Source organism: Urocampus carinirostris, chromosome 15 (assembly GCF_059441175.1).
Source record: "Urocampus carinirostris isolate Australia breed hairy pipefish chromosome 15, RoL_Ucar_1.0, whole genome shotgun sequence".
Taxonomy (NCBI): domain Eukaryota; kingdom Metazoa; phylum Chordata; class Actinopteri; order Syngnathiformes; family Syngnathidae; genus Urocampus; species Urocampus carinirostris.
The window spans coordinates 24,245,200-24,271,115 of record NC_142363.1 but is presented as its reverse complement, the minus strand read 5'-3'; the positions used below and the strand labels follow the sequence as shown (position 1 = coordinate 24,271,115).

At 39.7% G+C, this 25,916-nt stretch overlaps 1 protein-coding gene across 1 annotated transcript in view; it reads right to left on the bottom strand.

Annotated features, from left to right (window-relative positions):
- LOC148351930 (ephrin-A2-like) overlaps window positions 1-25,916 on the bottom strand; it is a 136,669-nt gene that overhangs the window by 6,626 nt on the left and 104,127 nt on the right. Inside the window, exons 2-3 of the mRNA XM_088354646.1 lie at window positions 9,330-9,622; window positions 1,929-1,992 (exon numbers count right to left, since the gene is read on the bottom strand). Coding sequence (XP_088210772.1) covers window positions 1,929-1,992; window positions 9,330-9,622 — 357 coding nt within the window. The remainder of the gene's footprint in view (window positions 1-1,928; window positions 1,993-9,329; window positions 9,623-25,916) is intronic.

The window sequence follows — 25,916 nt, the reverse complement described above, 5'->3', positions numbered from 1 at the left end:
ATAAGGTGACACTAATTTTTAGTATTGAAAATACTACATTTGTTACTATTTCATATGTAATATGTTGTTGCTTTGGCTGAAGAGAAATAGTTGTCCGTTTAACCATGTCAAAGAAGTCACTCCACCTATTATGATTCAAGCTTTTTGGAAGTTAGCAAATTCGTTAGCCTTTTGCCGGTCCTATGGGGTAACATCAGCTAAATTCCATTGGAAAATACCAGCTTGTATTGGTTTTGACACACAACTTTAGCATTAAGCTAGTTGGACTATATTTTGTGTTATTCTTAGAAACACAAAGTCGTTTTTGTTCTGGTTTGACACAGACGTCTGTATGTTAACGATTAGCTGTAGTTGTTTTAGGAAAATGATTCGCTTTGACAGATGAGTGATAGTTAAACACATGGCTAAAACAATTAGCTCACTGAATGGGGAAAATGGGTCATTGGGAACAGAGCAAACTACACTTGGGTAGGGTGTAGATGTCAAATGGAATTGAACTCTGACTGGCTGGCTGTGAATGGAAAATTTGACTAGCACTTGATTTGAACAGCAAGCGTATAGAAACTGATAGCTGCCTGCCAATCAGGATCCTGACTTTTCTCTGAGTCTTCTATGATGTCAACCGCAATGCTTTTTCAGGCATCAACCTTGAAATGAGCCTTGCAGAGCTCTTGTGGAACGCTGCTTTTTACCTAGCTACATTGCAGCCCAGGCTAACTCTTGCCAAAATGGCAGTCTACAGAGAAGATGGAGAAAACTTGGTGATCATTGCTGGGTTTTTCCTAGGATTACTTTATTTAAAAAACATGAGTGACTGTGCCTTTGTACAAGTGCTAGAACAAACAATGTAGATTGGTAAAAATATGGCGCAAAAAGCAACACTTTGCCTTTAGCCAGAGAGGCAAAGCCGAGAAAGAAGACGAAGGATGTAGAAGGAGGCGATGGCAGTTGAGCTCTGTGAGGGGGTTTAACCAACCTAATTACAGTTTAATCACAGAAAGTCACCGAAACTGGAGCAGGCGGATGACACACTTGCACACACAAACCCACCGTGTCAGGACTTCAGGGTAGCGATGATGGACGGATTTCACTCAGAAATTAAAGCGGTGGAAACGATGTTGTTTCAGAAGCATGTGAGGAAGGGTAACCCGCCAATGCCTGAAAAGCTGCCGCTCAATCTCCCCTCACCATTCCTCCCCCAGAAATCTTCAAAGTCTGTCACCATCAAGGGAGACGAGTTACTAGGCAGGTTGGGCGCTTCGCCTTCAAATCAGCCTCGCTGATAGACTTTCAAAATAAGAGTTAACTAACGGCTTCCTGGCTTCTGACCTACATTGCTCTGACGGGTTATTCTTTTCGCTCACTTTGCTTTTCACCGAATCAAGGACGCTTGGGTTGTAAAAATATTTCATGATGGGCTCCATCAAATGGTGTTTGCAGGCCCCTGTAGTAAAGTGTGGTCTGGTTTCTCCGTAAATCAGAGTGTAGACTCTCAATCAGAATTTGTATGCACCCCTTGACTTCTTCCGTGATGGCCAATCTGGACCATTGCGTTTGTGTGTGTGTGAGCGTGTATTTCGACAAGTGTTGGGAGTAGCCGATTACATAGTAACACGTTCCTGAAACCCAATTACTTTTCGCGGTTACTGAAACGCACTACTATTAACGTTTTGTAGTACATCATCATTACAACATTGAGCGTTACTTCACTACTCATTAAAAACTTATTATGTGGGTATTTCAAGACAGTTTTAGGTGGTTGGCTTCAATGCAAATATTTGGGGTAATTTTTAACTATTGGTTTTCTCGGACTGACAAGCTCAATTTGGTTTTCTGTAATTCAGGGGGGAAGAGGAATTACTTTTGAAATGAAGTAACTAGTAACGGTGACTACTTTTTTCTGTAACCAACACTAATTTCACTTACCAGGAGGTCTGACGTATACTTTGAGTTTTAGACACGCTCGGCCCACATGGTTCGGATGAGGAGACGCTGCAAAAAGATAGAAAGTGGAGATTATAGCAAAAGATGAAGCCATTCAGGTCAAAACTTGGATATCATGCTCTGCATAAACAATTTATGAATCCTGGGATCGGTCCAAAATGTCAAGCTTAAATGGCCAACTCTATGTTAAAAAGGAGTTTTTGACATCTTGTTGGCTGTCCTTGTAATATATATCAGGGGTGAGCAAACTAAGATCTTTCAGAATTACCATACTTTCTAGACTATAGGTCGCACCTATAAATCCCAAATTGATTAGTAATTTGAAAGTGCACCTTATAATTCTGTCCTCCTTATATACCAAAACATACGTTGGAGGAAATTTGAAATGCATAGTTTCACTTAAATGAAACTGCATACTGTAACTGTTCTGCCTTTGAGAAACATCTGTAGTGGTCTTCGACTGCCCTCTCTGTGTTAACATGTTAATTGTTTGTTGCTAAAATTCATTTTAGTGGTGAAGCCCGCTGTCATAATGTTCGTTTGTATTCTATAAAATAAATGATTTTAATTTAAATGAATTTATTTATATTTTAATGCAACCCTGAACCTTATTCCAGTTTTAATCCCATGCCTCTTACATTCCAGTGCATTATCTATGAAAAATATATTACAAAAGACTACTTCTTAAAATCTGGTGCACTTTATTGGGCAGAAAATACGGCATTAATAAGGCCCACCAACATATAATGTCATTATATATAGTGGTAAATAAAGCACGGATACAATTTTGTGTTTTTTTGGTGCAAATCTTGTCCCCATTGTCCTTTCATTTTTCGTCATGTATAGCTGAAGTATCAGTATTTGAGACTATGTATCGGCAGAACAAATCAAATCACTTATCTTTTCCTCTTGGCCCCATTTGCTAAAATATTTTAACCCAAAACAGCCTGCAAATGTTTGCCCAACCCTGATATATAATCAATTTACCTTAAAATGTTCACAATTAGGTTACATTAATTGTACCAAGAGTTTTATGTATCATTTAATGCCTTAACAAGGGATTTCATCACAATAGATGAACACTCGAGCAATGTCATGAAACCCAAAACAAAAATATCAGATTGCATCAGAGTAAACAGGAAGTATAGCGGGAAGAAACATGAAGGTAAAACATTCCACAACAATCCACATATACTGTATCTCAGCATCTTGATTATGTACTACTTTGCAAAATGCATTCTTATTTTCTTGACATCATTATTTGAAAGAAATGTTAATTTTATAATGCATTTAAGTCTATGCTAGCACTTGCTTATTTCAGTATCATAGTAATGTTAACATTGCATTGATATTTATTCATGTATAACATGCACTTGTGTATAACGCGCACCCCTATTTTTTGATTAAAAATCTGTATAAGCATTGTAAGTGACAAATGTTAAACATGTGAGGCCATGATTGAAATAATTTTTTGACAACGTTAACTATATTTCATGATTACTGATGCGAGGCACCTGAGCCTGCTCCTTTGGCGCCAACTGCCTCGGACGCTGATTGGCTACTTGTCACTTTTTATACCCCCTTCTTCCTGTCACCGGTTGTCAGTCCGTCTGCGAACCTCAGCTTATGCTAGGCAAGCTTTTCAGGGCTCCGACCCCTTTTCTGATCTCGACTACGATTTTGCTCCCCCGTCTCGGCTACTGATCTGGTTTTTTTCGCTCTTGACACCGCTATCGCTCGTCACGGAAATACCACATCCGCGTCTGAGCAACCTGCTCCCCGCAACCAGCGATCTACGGATTGTGTGTACTATACTTTCCCTTCTTCCCAATAAAACTAAGAGAAACCCACATAAAGGGGGTCCTGTCTTCGTTCTGGTCCTGACACTATAAGCACAATACCAACATATGATTTATGTATTGATTTAATGTCCTTCAAAGTTTGATTCATCATCAGATACACCGTCATGCTTTTTTTCCCATTTATTTATATCTTTTAGGAAATGTTTCTGTTTTCTCCATTATCTAACATTCCTTTCTTGTACCGTAATTAAAAATAGTGTGGTAATGAGATGATATCAAATGTCTTTTTCTTACTGATCGCTGGTGGTCAAGTGGTTAGGATTCACCGCAGTTGCATCCAATGTTTTGCGATTGTGTTCAGAAAAAAAATATGGCAATATACTACCCTAAAACCACCTGTGTATTGGCACCCGAACTTTGAGTTCATTTTTAGGTTCAAAAAACAGTGTTATACACAATTATATACGGTATTCATGAATGAGTAAATAGTACAGGGCCTAAATATGTCAAGATTACTCATTCATTCCACCTGAGGCCCGCTCTTTTGGCGCCAGCCGCTGCTGACTTCCTGATTGGTTCCCCGGCCTTCTTAAGCTCAGTCCTTTCACTTGCCAGTTGTCAGTCTGTAAGTGAACCTCTGTTGTTACAAGGCAAGCATTTTGACCCTGACTCCCGCCTGTCCCGTTTTTCCACACGTCTGTTCCTGATCTCCCCGTTTGTCTCCAGCTCCAACCTGTTTTTGATCCCGACTACATTTTGCTCTCCCGTCCCGGCTTACGACCCATTTTTGATCCCTACCACGTTTTGCTCTCCTGTCCCGGCTATAGACCTGTTTTTTCCCCGTCCTCGACACCACGATCTCCCGCTCCGGAAGATTCACTTCCGCATCCGATTCTGTGCACGACTCCTCCGGCGTCCAGCGAGCACCGGATTGCGGGCGCTTCCTTTCCCTTCTGTCTCAATAAACTTGTGAGTAAACGTTACGCGATTTGGTCTACCCTTTGTGCTGGTCGTGACAAAATAAAGATGTTTTTGTTTACTACTTTGCGTAGGTAGTTTGAATGATGACAATATCTTCTACTTTTGTTACAGTTTCACCTTTTGCAATATCAAGCAGCCTGTGGACAAGGGCAGCGTCTTCAGAGTGGTTGAAAATTGGTGTAACTGACTCTCTAAGTAAGTACAGAGCCACGTTTTGACTATCTGGCAACCCCTACACTAATTATGAAACGTAAATTAATTATAATGAACAATCATTTCTCACTACAAATGACTGATGACATAAACAAGCTCCACGGTTCCACCATTTGACACAACGCCTCATTAAGTTAGACCATACGTAAAGAGTAAATCACCGCTCGCTCATTTGTCTTAATCGGACACGAGCAGTCATTAGAGAAGACTTTTAATGGCGACGCTCATGAAGATTAAGCACTCCAGGGCATTAACATGAATTCCGTTCTATCACGTCCCTGAGATCCACCTGAAGCAACTCTGTTAAGAATAAAGACGGCAAATGGGGGCATATCAGAGCACGTTTCTTTTCCACAGCACAGTGGCAACCGAACGTCTGTAAAAAAAAAAGGAAATGTAGAGAAGTAACAGCGAGTCAGACTTCAAAGCGTGAACCAAATTGAATACTCGTTATTAGTCCTACCTGACGCGACGCAAAATGCGTTGTTGCCAGGGCTTTGATAGGAAATTTAAGAGTGAAATCAGAAGGGAACGTAGCAGCAAAGATGAACAACGCAGCAATTCCTTGTGGAAAACTTTGAGAATTCGCACAGAGCACGAAGAAGCAAAACAATCTGATGCATACGGTATATGTTATAACACAATTAAACGTGTTACCTGGGATTGCCTGTAGCCATATACAATATAGTACCGGTTCGACTTTTGCATCATTGCATAGTGATTTTTTTTTTTCTAATAATAGTCTCCGTGGATAAATACGTACTATGTGGAATTACTGCCCTTTGTTTCCTAGTTGATCCGAATGAATCGTCATATGTGTCTAGTGGCAAAAGAATAGCTCCTTATAAATTTAATTTGTGAGGAATCGATTCGAGAGGGCAAGCACGAGTGGCGCAAATAGACGACATTTCCACATTTCACTTTTGACAATAAATAAAAAGCTGATTTTATTCACTCACTGACCAAAATCAACGAAATTCCGTGCTTGTTTGAGCCAGTCTAATAAGACATATACCATTTCCGTATGACCAACACTAACGAGAGGAGAGTATCTTTTCATGCTGCTTGATTCACACATTCAAACTAATTGCCAACTCACAACAGTAACGCCCATTCCTAGGGACAGTATGTTAAGGCATGCCAAGGAGCTTGCATAATTAAAGAAAATTGTATGGAAAATTGTTACACTACATATGGATGGATACAACTGTTACATTGGAACATTTTCCCTGTGGGGACTGAAAATAAAATGGAAATGTCGTGGTGATAAAACAATACACTTTAAGCTTTTTAGCAAGCTGGGCTTTGCGTGTATCATTCGTCTTGGTACGACAAGTCCCATAATTCTTTGCGGCATCAAAATGAAGGGATGAAGGAAAAATGCATGTGAGCAGAAATTTGCACGCATTTATGGAATGGATTAGCTGTGAAAATCAAGGAAATACTGTATTATTAAATATTAAAGAAGTACAACTTCCAGCCATCATCTCTCTCTTTCTCTCCTTCTCTCTGTCTCGCTTTCTCTTTTGTCTCTTTATCTCTTTCTATTTATCTTTGGATTTTTTTCTTTCCTCCTCTCTCAATATTTCTTTTTCTATATTTTGTTTCTTTCTCTCTCTCTCTCTCTCTCTCTCTCTCTCTCTCTCTCTCTCTCTCTCTCTCTCTCTCTATATATATATATATATATATATATATATATATATAAATGGTCTGCATTTATATAGCGCTTTTCAAGTCACTGAACACCTCCCGAAGCGCTTTACAATGTTCTTCACACTTCTCCATTCACACACACACTCACACACCAATAGCGGCCATGCAGCCATATATATATATATATATATATATATATATATACTCGGACAAGGGTATATCAGGGTCACTTGCTCATTCACACCTAGGGACAATTTGGACCGGCCAATCAACCTGACATGCATGTTTTGGGGAACGGGGAAATCGGAGTGCCCGGATGAAACCCACGCAAGCAGAGGGAGAACGTGCAAACTCCACATGAGGAGGCTGCGGTAGCTGGACTTGAACCCTGAACCTCTGCACCGTGGAACTGCGCGCTATCCGAGGACGTCTAAGATATGCATGTACTTGCACGCGACACATAAGTAGCTTGACAGAGGCTGTAATGATGACAGAAGCCAGACAATGGGTCAGCGAGTTAAACAGATTAAAATTTCATACAGCACCTTTAAAAGATATATTTAAATAAATCCATCCATCCATCCATTATCTGCACCGCTTATCCTCAGTAGGGTCGTGGGGGTGCTGGAGCCCATCCCAGCCATCTTCGGGCAGTGGGCAGGGGACAAATATATATTATAAATAAAATTTAAAAAATACAAATTATAGAAAAGTTAATTGAAATAAAACATGTCATAATCTTGAACTCTCACGAACCAGAAACATTTCAATTCATGAAATTAGTATCGACACTCTAGTCGTGATCTTGATGTCACTCATACCCCCCAACTCCTCCTTTCCTCGACAAATTGTACTTTTGGCGTGTTTTGTGGCTTGTATTGAAGGATCTTATCTGCTCTCCCTCTTGCTACTTGGCTTTCCCAGCGTGTCCACAATGGGGACGTGCCCTGAAAGCCCATTGAGAGTCACTCAGCCTCATCAGAGGGCAGCTGAGAGAACAGAGGTGGAGGGGGGGGCGTATCTAACCTGTCAACATGTCAGCCGCATGACGAATACACACAAACGTACACACACGAGCACACAAACTCACAAAATCGCACATGCATTCGCCATCCAAGCACCTGATCATGAATCACGGCGAAAAAAAATCAATGGTTTTTTCTCAGAACATACAACACACATGCAGAAAAACGCTGCTTTAGCACATCAATACGGACTTGTGTGTATTTGTGTGTGTATGCATGTCAGAGAGCACAATGCATGTCTGCTTGTCAAGATGATAGACACGGCCTTTCACGCGCTCACAATCACTTGACAACTGACCCGACGACTTCACCAGTACTCCTGCACACACTTCTGCCTTTTTTGTTAGGGGGGCAAAACCCAAACCTCTCAGGGAGTAACACAATTCTAAAATCGGCTACTATCCAACTCCGGGGGGTTGCCGGGACCAAATGTAAACAAAGCGTTTGTTTGTGTTTTTGTGGGCGCATGTGTGTTCGCAACAGGTGGTTGCTATCTTTGCAAAATTTACTCCCAAAGTTAACATGGTTCGACCTGTAACCTCCGTGACTACCGAAGCCACATTCTCCTTGGCCAGCCGAAACCTGCCAGCTGCTTCTGGAGTCCCACAAGCCAGGAAAGCCCGATAAGACTCCTTTTTCAGCTTGACAGCATCGCTTACCTCCGGTGACCACCAACAGGGCTGAGGGTTGCCGCCACGGCAGGCACCGCCTCGACAATGGAGGTACGGAACATGGTCCACCTGGACTCAATGTTCCAGGCCTTTGTTAGGGCTCTATTGGACGTGAGAATAAAAACTCTTCCTGACAGGAGATTCTGCTAGACGTTCCCAATGTCAAACCGGCATCTTCCCTCAGCATCGGAGTCAACTCACCACCAGGTGGTGATCAGTTGACAGCGCCGCACCTCTTTACACCCAAGTGTCCGAAACATAAGCGGTGACGAACACCGAAATCCAATCACAAAACACCACTAGGGTTTAGATCAGGGGCTGTCCCTTCCAATCAAGCCGCACCAAGTCTCACTGTCATTGCCCACGTGAATGTTGAAGTCTACTAGCAGTATGAGGTAGTCTCCAGAGGAAGCGCTTTCGAGCACACCCTCAAAGAACTCCGAAAAGGATGGGTGCTATGAACCGCTGTTTGGTGCGTAAGCACAAAAAACAGTCAGGATACCCGTCCCCCCACCAGAAGGCAGAGGAAAGTTACCCTCTCGTCTACCAGCGTGAACCCTAATATAGATGCGCTGAGCTCACACAGCCTCTGCGCTTCTCACCCTGGGCAACTCCAGAGTGGAAGAGAGTCGAATTACTCTTGAGAGGACTGTTACCAAAGCCTAAACTGTCTGTGGGAGGGTGCCCGAGTGAGTACTGTATCTGGTCGGAACTTCTCACCCTCACACACGGGCTCAGGCTCCTTCCCCGTCAGAGGTGAGATTCCATATCCTAAAACCCCGCTTCTGAAGCCAGGGATTGGTCTGCCAAGGTTCCTTTCTTTGGCAGCTAAATCACTACACAAAGATGCCCTTTTCTTCCCCACTACCAATTTCCAAGTATGCCGTTGCAAATTTCCTGTTCTGAGTCTTGGAAGTGAAACAGCCTTGCCTGATTTGTCACCCAAATACCTGATTCTGTCTTAGTTAGAAATCTCACTTCGACTCAAAGGGGAAGTAAAATAGAAAACAGACACAAAATGTGTAGCGGTGGTGACTTACATATGTAGTAGTATTCGTGCCCGGGCCTGAACTCGAAGCCGAGCGAGAAGGGCGTGAAGAGCTGGAACTTCTCGGAGAACCGGAGCGGTCCGTCGGGTCCACTGGGCCGGTTGCATTCCCAGCGTTTGAATCCGCGTAATCGATGCTGACAGGAAGTGTAACCTTCATGGTTGACCATGAAGAGGATGTAGCGCTCCATGCGGCCGTGGTTGGGCGGGCCCTCGTAGTAAGGGCAGTAGATGTCCAAGTAGTCGTTGATGTTTACCGCCACCCGGTATTCCCCGTGCCAGAACCTGCAGAAAGCAAACACACCGATGCTATCCAGTTATTATCAAGAAGATTTCTTATCAGCTGTTGACAAGAATATCAGTCTGAAATTTAGGAAAGTTTTGCAGGGATAACCAACATGTTGCCTTTGGTAGACCCCTAAGAACAGCTGAGTAGCCCATGGACTGGTTTTAAAAATAGCTCACAAGTGAAAGGTCATTACAAATTTCGAGGAAATTTGAGCCCTAACTGCCATGAGAAATCACTAACATAATCAGTGTTTTTGAATAATTATCAATTCCTCCAAAAATGTTTTTCAAATTAGCCTATAATTTATATATGTAAATCATTCAGTGCCCTTATACAAGAAAGACGTTTTAGGATTAACGGTTCCTATACAACAGCAGGGTGATAACATAATATTTAAGTAATAATAATATAGTGACAACATAGTAATACCATAAGTTGCTATTTTTGAATTGCATATTAAGATAACCAAAAAGTAACTCACAAAAAGGTTGGTAACCACTGACTCCTATTGGTTAAAAACACTACAAATGTATTGTTGTCTACTGTTTGTCGCACAAGTTTAATAACTAATATTTTTAATTTATGATTGAATTATATTGCTTTGGCATTAGTCAACAATTTATTCATTTATGATTTCTTTTTACATCTTTTAATATTAGAATTTATCTGATATGGTATCATTTCAATTTTATTCTCTGACATAAAAAAACACGACTTGAAGTTTCTATAATATATTCATTAATGAAATGTCATAAAATAATGCAAATATTTGTTTGTTATTGTGAACAGTTAAGTTGTTATCTACCATATTTTATAAATATTTTCCCTCTTTTATTCATTTCATGTTTTAAAGGGATTCAATTTATATTATTTTTATATTATTATGATTATTATCATTATTATAGTAGTAATGGTAGTATCGGTAGTATTTTTAAAATATATATTTATTTTGTATTTTTTTTTTACTAAATTTATTACTGGAGTATTAAATCTGTTCGAACATTTTCTCATCTGGCATTTTCTTGTCAACTATAGATGTTCTTTTGTGCTATATGCCAATGATTCCTTGTAATCGTTCTTAATATTCTAAATACCATCATTTTATATCATTATTACTTTTAATATATTTGTATTAGTATTATTATTATTATTACTAGTAGTCGTAGTACCAGTAGTAATACTCCTAGTATCGTTTTCAAAATGTATATCTATTTTGTATTATTTTAATTTATTGCAGTGCTTCTAAATCATTTTCCATTATGCCCCCTTATTTGTCAACACAATTGCTTTAAGTACACTTTTGCATGAAAATGTAATCTTTATTAACATATGGGGAAAAAAAAGGAAAGAAAAAAGGAACGTACAAAATAAGTGTTTTACTACCTGTAACAGAAAATATTTTAAGAACAACTGCTTGATTGAGTACTAGAGTACCCTGCTGTGCTTAAGATGTGATTTTATGGTTCTGTTGATAGTATACAAAATCATGCATGGACTTGCTCCCTCATAGCTTTCAGATTTAATTCCCACCTATGTTCCGGTCCGGAGCCTTCGCTCTGAAAATGCTGGTGTACTAGTGATCCCAAGAGCCAAGAAGAAATCCGCAGGTTTGAAACACACTTGTATTCTATAGCTTATGGAAGGGGGATTACCTCATGTGCAGTCCCTTCTTAAGCTTTTTTCATTTACCTCATGTTGAAGTTTTGAGTTTTTCCTTGCCCTCATGTAGGTTTTAGATAAGGGGATGGTGTAGTCTGCAGTTTGGAATAATCTGTGGTCTGTGCAGCCCTTTGAGACTCCTTGTGATAAAAGGCTAAACAAATAAACACGACCTGACTTGACTTGTTCTCATCTGACTTTTTTTTAACTAGAGATGTTCCATTGTGCTATATTTTGATTATTTCCCATTAAAAAATGAGTTTAAGCAAATTCCTCTGAACCAGAAAGCTTTCTAGGCTATTTTTGTTTCAGGGTTTTGTTTTTTATAACTTGACACCAAGCAGACTCTGCTATGAATGCAAGCGGCAGCTCCAGGTCGCATCAATAAACACTTTAAAGCACACAAAACCAAAAAAGACAAACACGCGGATAGAAGCTTTCGATTAGAAGAAAAACAAAAATCAATGGAAAAGCCTGGCAGCCAGAGTTTCACAGTTCAGGTGTAATAAAAGACCATGTTTTCAGGTGAGCCAGGGTGCAAATGACGGATGGTGTGCACGTTTGTACACAATTTTAGTTAATATTTACGTTTACTAAGGATTATTTAAAACAAATGAACAGATAAAAAAGGTTGGGGGGAAAAAGTAAATGTCAGAACATTTGAACAAGTGAAGTGACTGGGTTACATTTTCTCACTGCACTTGGTTACCTTAGGAAGTCACACAGAATGCTCATATGAGATTTTTAAAAACTTTTTAGTCAGCACATATTTTAATTACCCTCCCACTTCCTTAAAAATTAAACACCTATACCTCATTTCAGTTCAATTCTTCAATAATAATTCACAAATTTTATATAGCAACGGCAACACAATTATCTTCATTTTTTTTCATTTTCAGTTACTGACTTTGAAGCGTCCACTAGAGGGCAGAAAATTAAGTTCCCGGCCACCGTTGCAAGTAAAGACACTTTAAAGGGCATTGTGTATTATTTAGCGCCTCCTAGTGGTAAAAAAAGACTGTATTTGGGAAACAAAAACGACTATCGAGCAACTATCTATTTTAATTCTTAAAATGACGATTAAAATAAATTGCGAGTTTTTGAAGCTGACAATAAATATATGAAGGACTGCGGCAGTAGCTCAGGAGGTAGAGGTTTCGTCTTGGGATCAAGGGATCCCAGTTCGAATCCCGGCTCGTCCGTGTTACATGTCGAAGTGTCCTTGGGTAAGACACTGAACCCCCAATACCCCCACTAAGCAGGTTAGCGTCTTACATGGCTGCAATACAAGGCCGCTATTGGGAAATGTGGAGCACATTGTAAAGTGCTTTGGGAAGTCATTGATTTGAAAAGCGCTATATAAATGCAGATCTAAAAGATTTGATTTTTTAACAATATTTTGTCTTTCTGTTCTCAGATTCAACATCTAGCGGATTAACGTTTAGTGCAAGGACCCTATTCTGCACCACACACACCCCATCAGCAGGTACAGTTTGATACAAAAATTAGAATATTTGAATAATCTTCAAAATTTGAACTGATAGTGATATTTTGCTATATTTAAACTACTTTATAAATCCCGATTTGAGTGTGAGTGTTTGTATGTGACTTATAGGCTCTGAAACGGCTCAACTGACTCTCATGAAAATTTACACAGTTGTAGTTTAGGCCTCCATGAGTGTCTCTAGCTAGGATTTGTGTCACAGAACCCCCAATAAATACCAAGAAAATCAATAACTTTTGTGTACCCCACAAAGTACCTTACATAATCTGGCAGCTAAATCGGGCACTGGATATTTGCATATATGCCATATTTGCTTGCATATTATATTCAGCAGCTGATTTATCTCTAATTCTCTATTTTCCAAAGACCCTCCATCCCTACTCATCAATAGGTATTACTTGGTGCTATCACTGTGCATTATTTACCACCCAAGATCGAGCCCTCGACCAACGAGTACATCAGTGAAGGTTGCTTTCAAAACAAATTCACCTTCTTTTTTTCATCCTTGGCAGCCATTGATCGGCCGCAACGAAGACATTTCAGGCCCGCTTATTGGGCTTTCGAACGAATTATCCTTCTAAAGAAACGTCGGTGGCGGTTTTCCCGGAGGGCGAACGTTGAAAGTGAGGTGGATGTGAAATGAGCGCCTTCACGCCTCGCCGGCCCAAGCCGTAAGAGAAACGCCGACCACGGATCATTCTGAGGCATCGATCCGGCCGCGGGGAGCTGGGCTCAATTCTCTCGGCTGGCCCAATCAAACGCCATTAAAAGCACTTTAGGGTGAGGGGAAATCTGCGAGGAAGTAGACAATAGAAGATGGGAGAGACGGAGGCCGTTGGGGTAATGAGATTGCGGGAAAAGCGAGAAGGGGGCAGATAGGAGAAAGGCCGCGAGTGCGAACGGCTGTCGCTTTTCTTTCTCATTCGTTTCAATTTGTGTTGGTTTCCATTGCGTCTGTTGACGCGGTGGATTGTGGTATATAGGCGCATTAGCACGAGGTTTGATTTAGAGTGGGGCAGGAATAGATACACACTGCAATACAACCCCTAGCAAAAAAGTATGGAATCACCATTCTCGAGCAAGCCCTCACTCAGACATTTTACTGTTTATAAATTCCCAAAACTTCTTGCACCCCAACTCTGAAAAGACCGAAATGCTCGCTATTGGTCCATCTAAATGCCGTGACTTGTTGTCAAAAACAGCTCTGAACATTGACAAATGCAATATCACCCAGAGTGACTCAGTCAAAAATTTAGGTGTCATATTTGGACCCGATCTGTCCTTTCAAACACACGTTAAGAATATTACTAGAACAGCTTTTTTCCATCTTCGCAACATTGCTAAAATTCGCCTTATGCTGTCTCAGTCGGATGCGGAAATTATAATTCATGCGTTTGTTACCTCCCGTCTCGATTACTGTAATGCACTACTCTCCGGTCTCCCGAAGTCCAAAATCAAGAGCCTTCAGCTTGTACAAAATGCTGCAGCGAGGCTTTTAACTAAGACAACAAAGTTTGACCATATTACCCCAATTTTAGCTAACCTGCCTTGGCTCCCTGTTAGCTTAAGATGTGATTTTAAGGTTCTGTTAGTATTATACAATATCATGCATGGACTTGCTCCCTCATATCTTTCAGATTTAATTTCTCCCTATGTTCCGGTCCTGACTCTTTGCTCTGCAAATTCTGGTCTACTAGTGATCCCAAGAGCCAAGAAGATATCCGCAGGTTCAAGAGTGTTTTCCATCCGGGCCCCGGTGCTGTAGAATGCTCTTCCCCCTGAGATTCGATCTGCAACATCAGTGGATATGTTTAAATCTAAGCTTAAAACACACTTCTATTCTATAGCATATGAATAACCTATTTTTCATTTTGACAATATCAGGGGATGGTGTCATAATAGTCTGTAGTTTGCAATAGTCTTTGACCTGTGCAGCCCTTTGAGACTCTTTGTGATTAAGGGCTATACAAATAAACACGACTTGACTTGATTTGACTTAATGATATTGGGCTGCATGTCAGGCAAAGGCACTGAGGAGATAGCTACGGTCAAATCTACGATAAATGCACACGTTGACATTTGGAGAGCTTTCTTAGATCTTCAATTGAAAAAATGTTTGGGGATGATGAACTCATTTTCCAAGATGACAATGCATCATGCCACAGAGCAAACACTGTGAAAGCATTCCTTGGGGAAAGACGCATCCAGTCAATGTCATGGCCAGCAAATAGCCGGGATCTCAACCCAACTGAAAACCTGAGGTGAAAATTGAAAACAATTGTCCACAGCAAGGCTCCGACCTGCAAAAATGATCTGGCAACTGCAATCAAAGAGTGTTGGCACCAGGCTGATGAAGAATACTGTTTGTATCTCATCAAGTCCATGCCTTAGAGACTACAAGCTGTCATGAAAGCCAAAGGTGGTGCAACTAAACAATAATAATATGTTTGCTTGTTATTTCTTTGTCTGTTTCATGATTTCATATTTTTCCCCGCACTTGTTCTATAAAAGTAACATTTACTGACCATTGCAATGTTCTTTTGTAATTTCTTTTAGCGTTTCTGAATGCCAATATGTTTCACTTTGAAATGACCTTACGATTGTTTCAGTTTTTTCCACACAATAAAATGTTTGAGTGAGGGCTTGTCGAAGACTAGTGATACCATACTTCTTGCTAGGGGTTGTATTAGTTAAAGTTGTCGACAAAAATCGATAACAGAGATAGTCTGCAATAATATCCATTGTTCACCATTGTCGTCAGACTATTTCTTCCAACAGAGTGAGGCATCTCTACATGGATACAATCTCTGCTGAGAGTCGCTCATGCCTAGGAGCTTCTCTGTCTTGAGCGATAGCAAACATACAGAATTACCAGCGTCAACATCAAGTATGCGGACAAAAACATTTCAAATTTTTGAGCATTTTAGCCTGGATACAGCCAATAAAAAGACTACTTGCAAAGCAGACTTTGGGTATTATGGCTGCAGCTCGGTTACACCCACAGGCTATTCTTTAATGTAGTATTTTTCGTATTGCCTTAAACAGCGCATCCGTGAATTTCATTTCAATTCAAATAACATGGTGGTGGGTTTTCTTAATGCTCTCTGGTTGATTAATGGTAGTCAGTAAATACAGCTGCAGTGGGTGTTTTGGCGACACTCAGGGGACATGTTTAAAACTGCAGGTCCTTGTTTGACACTTTTTTCTCTTGTGCTTCTCTCAGCACTAATGTGGTGGGCCACCTTTGGCCTGCGGGCCTTGAACTAGGCAGGTGTTTTGAAGTAATACTAAAAAATGCTGAAAAAATAGTCACGGAAGTTGCTTGATTCATTATAGCTATAGCATCCCGAAAATGATTTATTCACCGTAATAATAAGAATTTAAGGATTTAGAAAATAACATTTACAAATATTTTATGACGTTTTACAAAAAGCTGATAACGTGGATGAAATAGGCAAGAGAGTGTGAGGTCCATTTCTTGAGTGTATGTGAATTCAAATCGGGTGATTTGAAACCCACGAGCGGCAAAGCAACACAAAAATGCACTCACACTTTGGCAGCGGTGTTCGTGTGTGACTAGCGTGGCCTTTTTTTTAACACGCAGAAACATTTATAGCTTTTTTTTAACACTTTGCATACATTTAGGAGCCTTCTGCAGTCATGCAAGTAAGAAAAGTGGCTAAGTAGTTAGCGCCGCGGGCAAACTTTATAGTCTGCTTCATCAATTTATGTCAAACCTATCGAGTAGCTTTAAATGGTGAAGAAAAAAACAAGGCTTTGAGCTAGCGCTAGCTAGGCTAACGGGGAGTAAAATTTTTCTGGTCTAAGTCCACAGATAACTTGAATCTGTTTTTTAATATTGATATCGCAGAGGAGATTGCATAGGATACTAGTTCTTTGTTTTAAGTATTATGAACTGGTGAAATTATTGTCACTATCGGCCAATCATGTTGCTGTTCTTTGATTTCCACATCCTTTTAGTGGATCTGCTTTTGCAACCTAGGAGATTTACTAATAGAAAGGGCTCAGGGGAAAGACTTTATTAAACGTTTGACTTCACTCCCTGTTCCCCTTGCAAGTTCAAAATCCATTGATGTCTTTTGTCCTTGTTTGAGAGTCTATAAAACTTTCAACTTATTGGCCACTAACAGACAAGATTTAAAGCAGTGGTTCTCAACTCGTCTAATTAAGGACCCTCCATCACACCCCAATTACAAGCCGCGACCCAAATCAAGAAACATTTCTACTTCACCTTTTAGAAAAATGACCAGCAAAACGAAAAGGACTTCAAGTACTGTACTATATACTGGCAAATAAGCCTACATCGCTTATGAACCACCCCCTAAAACTGCTTTAAAAATAGTCACATACTGAAAGAAATTTGTACCTAACAAATGACTAAAACGTATCTAAATAATGAGATCAATCGTTATTTCCCACATTTCTTTACGCTTCTTACTGACCTTCTTGGGACCCAATATTATGGGTAGAAAAAGGAAATAAAACCAACAAAATCACAATACAATGAGATGTGTTCCCTCCAAACGACAGTAGGGATGGCGCCAATTGACTGAACACTGAGAAGAGATCGAGCAGGGCATTATCGACAGCTACTGTTAAAGAGCGTAATTGACACTCCGTTCTTCCTTCTTCTTAACATTATTTTGCCAAGGCAAAGGCCCCTGACCCACTGCAAACGGGTCCGCGACCCACTTTTGTGTCCTGACCCACCAAAACAGATCTAAAGGATCCAAATTGCTCAAAATAAGAGATGCAAACTCTGTATATTTATTCTGGGGACAAAAAAAAAATACAAGTAGTAAGTGAAGCGTGTGATGTTTGTGTGTGCATATCTACAAGCACGTGTAAACATCATCATCCCGGTCTCCCAGCATGACTGCGATCAAAGGCTTTGGCTCCGAGAAGTTCATGTTTATAACACCTGCCTAACTACGCATGCCCGCCCTCATCATCTCCTTGGCCGCCATGTAGCTTGATCTCCCACTGACTCTCACGCAAAAAACCCCTACCGTAAAAAATAAATAAAATAAATAGATTAGTGAGTCAACCGGTTCATACAATTTCAGAATATGCGCACATTGGGTATGCAGATAGAAGATGTGACACGGTTTAAAAATGTATACGACAACCTAAGAAAACAAGTGCATGTTTATATTTTATAGAAAAATAAATGGACAGTATGTGACTGACAGACCAGACCCAGTACCAGACCCAGGACCAGACCCAAGACCAGACCCAGGACCAGGACCAGGACCGATCGACCGAACGACCGATAGAAAAAGCATATATACACTTGCATATGAATTCCCTATATTTATTGTTTTTAGATTCCACTAACAGATACATCTACTCGTTTTAAGATATTATTTTTCTCATTCTAGTATCGTTCTACATTTGCTTTTCGAGTTAAATATTACAATTAATATTTAAAAAGGAGCAAAATTGTATGCCAGTGATTTTTTGGGGCAATTTATTCTATTGCATGAGCTCTTTATTTATATCATGTGCTGTGTTTTCATTTTTTTTTCCCAAAATAAGAAAAATAGTAGAAAATATATGTTCCAGTGGGTCATTATAAGTGTTATTACTACAATTATTATTATTATTCCTTTTTTTATTTTTTTAAGTAAAAAAGAAAACATTAAAATAAGCAAACTATATTATTCAAATTCACCATGTATATATTTTCCAACCATTAATCAAGATGCCCCTCACTTTAGTGCCGGGAAGCCTGCTCAAGAGCTTGCCCCCCTTCCTACATTTCTTCTTACACATTGTATTATGCATTTTATCATTTCTGTTACAAAGATTCACTATCCTAATTGCTCATTTATTATGCTCACACGCTATCTAGCGACCAGCATTTTTCACTCCATTTAAAAATGTGTTTTCTGTCTAAACCAATCAGTTTATTTTCTTGTGTTCATAAACCTCGCTTAAGCCAATCAGATGTGTTGTTCTATGCCTGTGCTTTCCGTGCTTCATCCTAGTATATTAGTATATTGCATATTACCCTATTTTTGTTACAGTGTGTATTTTCTGGAGCACCATTTAAATACTATATATCAACACGTTATATTGGGTATTTTTGTATTCTCATCTCTCATCTCATTAGCAGCACCGCTTATCCTCAGTAGGGTCGCGGGGGTGCTGGAGCCCATCCCAGCAATCATCGGGCAGTGGGCAGGGGACACCCTGAACTGGTTGCCAGCCAATCGCAATTTTTGTATTCTATATCTTTTATTTTGTTATTTTATTTTTCAACACAAGGATACTGCTGAAAGTGTGAATTTCCCTACGGGGATGAATAAAGTATCTATCTATCTAGTACAATCTCAAGTTTTAACCTTGACAAACCTGTACAATAGAAAATTTTATCGTTAAATACATATTTCTAAAATAAAACATTATGTCTGGAGAGTAGCACAGGTGAGGAAAAAACTCGCTTCTGTGAACGACTTATAACTCAAATATTATTGAAAAGTTTACTTTTTTAACAGTTGCTCTGAGAACGAAAAAGTGAAGTGCGGCTAGAAATATTACAGGTTTGGAACACCTCGTTTTTGTTATCCAGGTGACAGCATAAAAAAAAAAAAAGTTGGACATTTGAGTTGTACTTCTGCAGGCACAAAATTCCTGCAGGGAGTAAGCTGCTGGATGTTGGATTTGCCGACAGTAATGAGCATCACTCTCATGTTCCCTCCCTCAAAAATGCCAATGGATCTGGCAATTTTCAATGGAAATCACCACGTTTTGGGGAAGAATGCAGATTTAAATCTCGTTAGTCCTCGGGGCAAGATGCAGAGCGGCTTCAGGCAGGTTTTCTTTTTTTTTGCCACAGTGTGTTCGTGTTCCATTGCCGCAAGCGCCTGTCACTTCCCTTGTCAATTATCTGGCCTCTTTCATCTCCTTTTGCACGGCTCCTCCACATCATTTACTAGCTAATGGTCTTTCTTCTTACCCGCTTACTTACCACGCGCCGCTCGCTCATCTCATTGGCGTCTTTTCGCACTGTCGCTTCCACTATGGGATGCGTCATCTTTCCTGCTGTCCTAATTCTCACGCCTTGTTTGATTTCATTCTCCTATGTAATATTACAAGATTTACTTTTTGATCCTTTTATTGCATAAATGATTCATCCATCTTTTGTCTTTAAAAGTAAGAAAATACCCTTTTGGTGAGGAATCTATCCGATTTTCCAAGTTAAAATCCAGAAAAACTCCAATATACAATAATTACAGCATATCATTTTTTCCTGTGTTAGAACAAATAGATTGAATGTAGTGTTTCCTATATCGTAGCAACATTCTGGCAGGCCACCAAGTTTTAATTGTTCACCCCAGAGTCTCATAAACATACATTAATAAAACACAAGATGCCGTATTTTCGCGACCATACTCCGCACCGTGTTAAAAGGCCCAGTCTCCATAGCCGGATCTATTTCTGTACTCAACACATACACAGGGCGCACAGCACGATCGGGCGCGCCTTCTGCTGCGGCCGCCTTACAACATCACAAACAAGTCAAGTCACGTTTATTTGTACAGCCTTTAATCACAAAGATTCTCAAAGGGCTGCACAGACCACAGATTATTGCAAACCACAGACTATTATGGCAGCATCCCCTGATCTAAAACCTACATGAGGGCAAGGAAAAACTCAAAAACCTCAACATGAGGAAAATGAAGAAACCTTGAGAAGGGACCGCAAATGAGGTAATCCCCCTTCCAGGATGACCAGGCTGCAATGGAAACAAGCATACAAGCGTGCATATTTAAAAATACTGCAGAAAAAAAACTGAGTTTGGTTATGGTTTATTTAATTATTGATTTCCAAGTAAAACACACGGATAAAAACTTGTCGGCGTTCATTTTTCAGCTTTCTTCACTTGCGAACCCTCGATTCATTCATCTTTAAATCTCTCGCGCCTGCTCGGTTTCCATGTTCCTCCGTGTAGCATATAAATCAACCCAGCATGGTGGACAAAAACACGGAAAGCATTCAATGGAGATAAAGTGAGTTTTTGGATTTCATTTATATCACGGGGAGCAACCCTGTTCGGCCTCGTGTAGCAGAATCACATTGTTCATCAAATTGTTCAATACGCTACGGCGTTAGCATCCATGAGTACTTCCACAAACAATGTACGTGGTTTTGCAAAGTATATTTTTATGATGATGATTATTATTATGATTGAATTGTATATTTTTTCATGATTTATTCGTACTGTTTTACTGTTTGCATTGAAAAATCCGATAGATATATTTAAGGGGCAAACATAATTACTCAGTTCAATAAAAACAGACAAGGTGGTTTAGAAAAGTTGCAACACTGAATGTCTGTCTATTAAAATTTAAATTTACAATCTTATATGCATACCATATCGTATATGCATACCACTTCTAATAAAGCATTGGATTTTTTAGGAGTTGTTGGGACTGAGACTTGTTTTTCAGCAGAAGTAAAATCACCAACATATCAGAGCTTATCAATAATTGCAAATTTCCTTTGTGTGTGCAGAATTGTCATCGCAGGGTAATGTTGCTACATGCCAGCTGGTGGAGAAAAACACCCAGAATTAATAGGTCACCCAAAGTACAAAATTATAACATATATTAAAATCTGACGATGCTATCCTACAAGCACACCAAAGCACATTAATAGCTTCAATGGCTGCCAGTCAAACAGGCCCATCAAATCAAAGATCAGACATTGGACACATGAGAAGAATTAACATAACAAAGTGCGATCTTCACTCTGTACAAGGGCAGCTGCCGTTTTTGGGGGGTCCGGTGGCTCAACTCCACCCCCGGCAAGGTAAACACTCAAAGGGACAGACGAATTTAGACGGGAAACCAGACACCAGACGTCTGTGAGAGTTTTTATCACGGTCAAACATAGCCAGGCGAGAATCGCTATCGACAAGATTGCCTGGAAGCCGAGACGAGCGTAGAAGTAAAAAAAAAAAAAGTCAAAAACACATAAAAGGGGAGAAAAAAATTATCTTCGTAACCCTCCAGTAATGTCCTGTTTTCATCCAGCTCATGTTTAGTAAATTGCTTTTATTTTCCTCCCAGCTTTAAGTTTTACCATAGACTCCGGACTACGGAGCATACCTGATTAATAGCCTTTACGTATTTCAGGAAGAAGCTCAACTTTGTTTTTGTACAAGCCACATAGGATTTTTATCGGCCATTTTGTAAATTTTAAAAATCAGCGGGGAAATGTCTAGTACAGAAAAGTATCCCATTATGCTGCAATTAAGAAACGTGTTTGTCACTGTGTACACAGCTCTTGATCCCAAGCAACTAGCCAGCAGTCAATTGTATTAAAATTGGCATTGACATACACAGAAATGCGACAAAAAAAATTATATATAAAGGCTTGAAATCTTTCGAACAAGTGGTGTCAGCTGTTTGAATATTTTAGTGTGGCAGCATGTGACTAATTATCAGGAATATTTTTCCTATCGGGCCGAAAACTGACGGCGTATTAGGCAATGATCAGTCAGATAACTGTCAACCCGATATTTATTGAGTACCCCTCCTTAATTAGTACCTACTGTCTGCATGTATAATAATCTTGGATGCAGTAGTAGCAATACTTGGTCTACTCTGTACAACTTTTTTATGTGCGCAAGGGATGGGAAAGCTTAAGATCAGTCACAGGGCACAGCAAGTGTATAGGTTGTTGTGATTGTTCAGGCTTTTGAATTTTAGTCAGTGCAGTACATTGAGTATTGTTTTGTTGCACTACTTCATGCAAATTTAATTAACATTAAATGCCACGCCAGTCGATTGAGATTGACACCTGCTGAGTTAGCAAACAAGTGTCTTAATCAAAGCAAAAAAATGTTACTTTTCTGTGCTAGACATTTCCCTGCCTATTTACCCAAGATCGTGATGTTACTAGGGACAGTAGAAATCTTGTTCATCCATTCATGCACGTCACTGATCAGATAACGAGGCGTTTGATTACCAATGGAAGTCATAGTTAGTCCTGCTGTTCACCCACGCCTCACTGAATTTCTTTACTTTGACATTCAAAGCACTAGGCAGAAATCACATTACGTCATCATTGATTCGTTTTAATCAAACAGTCTGATTCCCCTGGTTGTCTTAAGTTGCGCCAACACCCTTGTGACCATCGGCCTCTTGATTAAAAAAGAAAAAGAAAAAAAGGAGTCGCATTGTATGGTAAGCCAGAGTGTAAAAAAGTGGGAAAAAAGTAGCGTCTGTTGTCCTGAATTTACAGTATTTTTTGCTTTTGTGGACACCTATGTTCAGCTGTCAATTAAGATCCCCCTGCCGTATTTGATAGTGAGTTTACACCGTTTGAGATTTAGACAATAACAGTTTTATGGTATCAGACTTTCCACCGAAATATCAATTAAAACTCAATATAAATGTGCGGCACACTGATAACTTCAGTTTGAAGGTCGCGTGTTCCCGCCTCCGCTCAAATCTGTCAAATCACTTTTGGAACAGAATTTTCCTGTAAACAAGCTGGAGGCAGGCAGGTAAAAACTAAAACCATGTCAAGGCAAAACGAGATTATGACATGACAGACTCGCTTTAAGGCTTCTGTTATTTTGTCACGGTTGTTTAGAAATTTAAAGAGCCGCTGACTTTTGAGAGCACCAGAATAGTCGATCGTAAGATATTTTGTTTTTAGACCGGAACAAAAAAAGCATGTTTTTTTGAGAGGTGCTCAGTTTTTTCAAATGAATGAGAAATAGAAGGAAACTGAAAAATACAGGTGACCCCAAAGATATAAGGGTAATCCATTCTTAGATGAGGATAGCAATTTGAAATTTTTGTATAGCGAAGGGATCGAAACCTATGGAAAATAGCTAATGTGTTCCAAACATTTGATACCTGAGGTGAAAACATGAAAATTATATATACATGTGAGACGTTAGTAACAAAATTGCACATAGTAAATAATACTTACAGTATTTGTAGTTTACATCTATTTGATTAACTCATTCAGTGCTGTTTCTCTCAAATGGGACGAGCCGATGCCGGCCAATTTTTGCCAATTTGACTCACTTTTGAAGGCCTACCGAAAATTGTGTTCAGCAGCTATATAGGCAGGTCATATCAAAAGAGAGCTTCGACCATTATATTTAATTACAAAATAGTATGTCTCTATTTTTTAGCATTGTCTAGCTATAGTAACAACAGTTGAATTATTTTTTTGAAAAGACTAGGAATTATTCTTAGGTAAACGTCTTTTTGTGAAAGGATGCATTTCAAGCGGAACTTCTACTATGGTCCTTTTTCTTTTTTTTGCATTTGTGATACCCCCAATATCTAAACAATGCTTTTCATAAAAGCGTTCTTTGCTTGCAAAATAATATTTTATTGCAAGAACACTGAACTTATGCATCAACGATGCATTAACTTACTAAGTACCTTCCAGCGCCCAATGTTTCCAGTTACGTTTTCATGATAACGCTCACAATGACGATTGCGTTCCTGCCGACGTGCATAAAACGCCATCCCTCTCTGCCCCAGTGTTGATGAAGGGACTTTTTCAACAATGCTAAATACCATTTTAGAAACAATAAAACGCTCTTTTGAAGCATTAACTGTCTGTAATTATTTATATTTTTACTTTTCTCACATCACTTCAATTGCTGGATACAGGAAGCAACACTAGGGGTGTTCCTCAATGTGTGGTCAAAGATCTGATCAAAGCCACTTCTGCCTTCTTATGCTGATTTTTCATACAAAATTATTCCCAGAGGCTTGATCCCTACTGATGAGCGGCCCCAAACCCTTTATACAGACGCTCCCCTACTTACGACCATTCGAGTTATGAAAAACAGTACATAGAAATTTTTTTTTCGGGATGTCGAAAAATATCCGGGCATTGCTGTAAGTTAGATTTTGTATGGTGCACCTTTTACCGAGTGCTGTGAGACGTCACCCAGCATCCACCCCAAAGAAGAAGAAATCCAGCTTCCACTTCCTAGTTCGTGTGTAAACATACTATACTGTATCTCCAGCGCGCTAAGAACTTTGAATAGAAGAATAGAATAGAATTTACTTTTATTGTCATTCTTTGTAACAATGCACACAGAACGAAATGTCGATACAACTGACCCGTACAGTTAAACTGTAGCGGGCCGATGGAGCCGCAGCCAAACAGGGCGCAGCCATTTTAGTCATTAGGTGACCAAACCCCCCAATTCCAACCCTTAATGCTGAGCGCCAAGCAGGGTGGCAATGAGTACCAATGTTGTAAGTCTTAGGTATGACTCGGCCGAGGCTTGAACCAGCGACCTCCCAGTCTCAGAGCGGGCGCCCTACCATCTAGGCTACCGAGCTGGTAAATGAAATGATCTGCAATTATATAGCGCTTTTCAAGTCAATGACTTCTCAAAGCGCTCTACAATGTGCTCCACATTTCCCAATAGCGGCCTTGCAGCCATGTAAGGCTGCTAACATGCTTATTGGGGGTATTAGGGGTTCAGTGTCTCACCCAATGACACTTCGACATGTAACACGGACGAGTCGGGATTCGAACTGGGATCCCTTGATCCCAAGACGAGCGCTCTACCTCCTGAGCTACTGCCGCCCCAAACGTTGACGTTTGTATTGTATAATATCTGGTGCATCCATTCAATATGGTTGGTGTAAAGTGTAAGGAAGAAGCGAGCTGTTTCATTTGAAATGAAAGTGGAAGAAGTAAGATTGATGCGAATGAGAAAATGGTTGGATTGCTTTTTTTTGTCCACTCTATACCACAGAGTAGGACCTCTTGAAGCCCATTTTCTAAAAACAAGTTAAACTCAACTTTATTTATCTTTATTGAGCATATTATGTTATTAAATGTTTATTTTTTTAGTACAAAACAATACAGGTTACTTACACAAGCCTTAAACATACTTATATGAACCTTAAAAATGCAAAATATAGCACTGAAGCAACTCACGAACACATTCAAATTACGAACGATCGTCCGGAACATATCTCGTTTGTAAGTAGGACAGCTTTTGCAATAGCTTTTTAGAATAAAATGAAAAAAAACAGTTTCTACGTTTTGAAACTTCTGAAAAGGTCAAAAAACAAATGAAGAAATAAAAATAAATATGCATG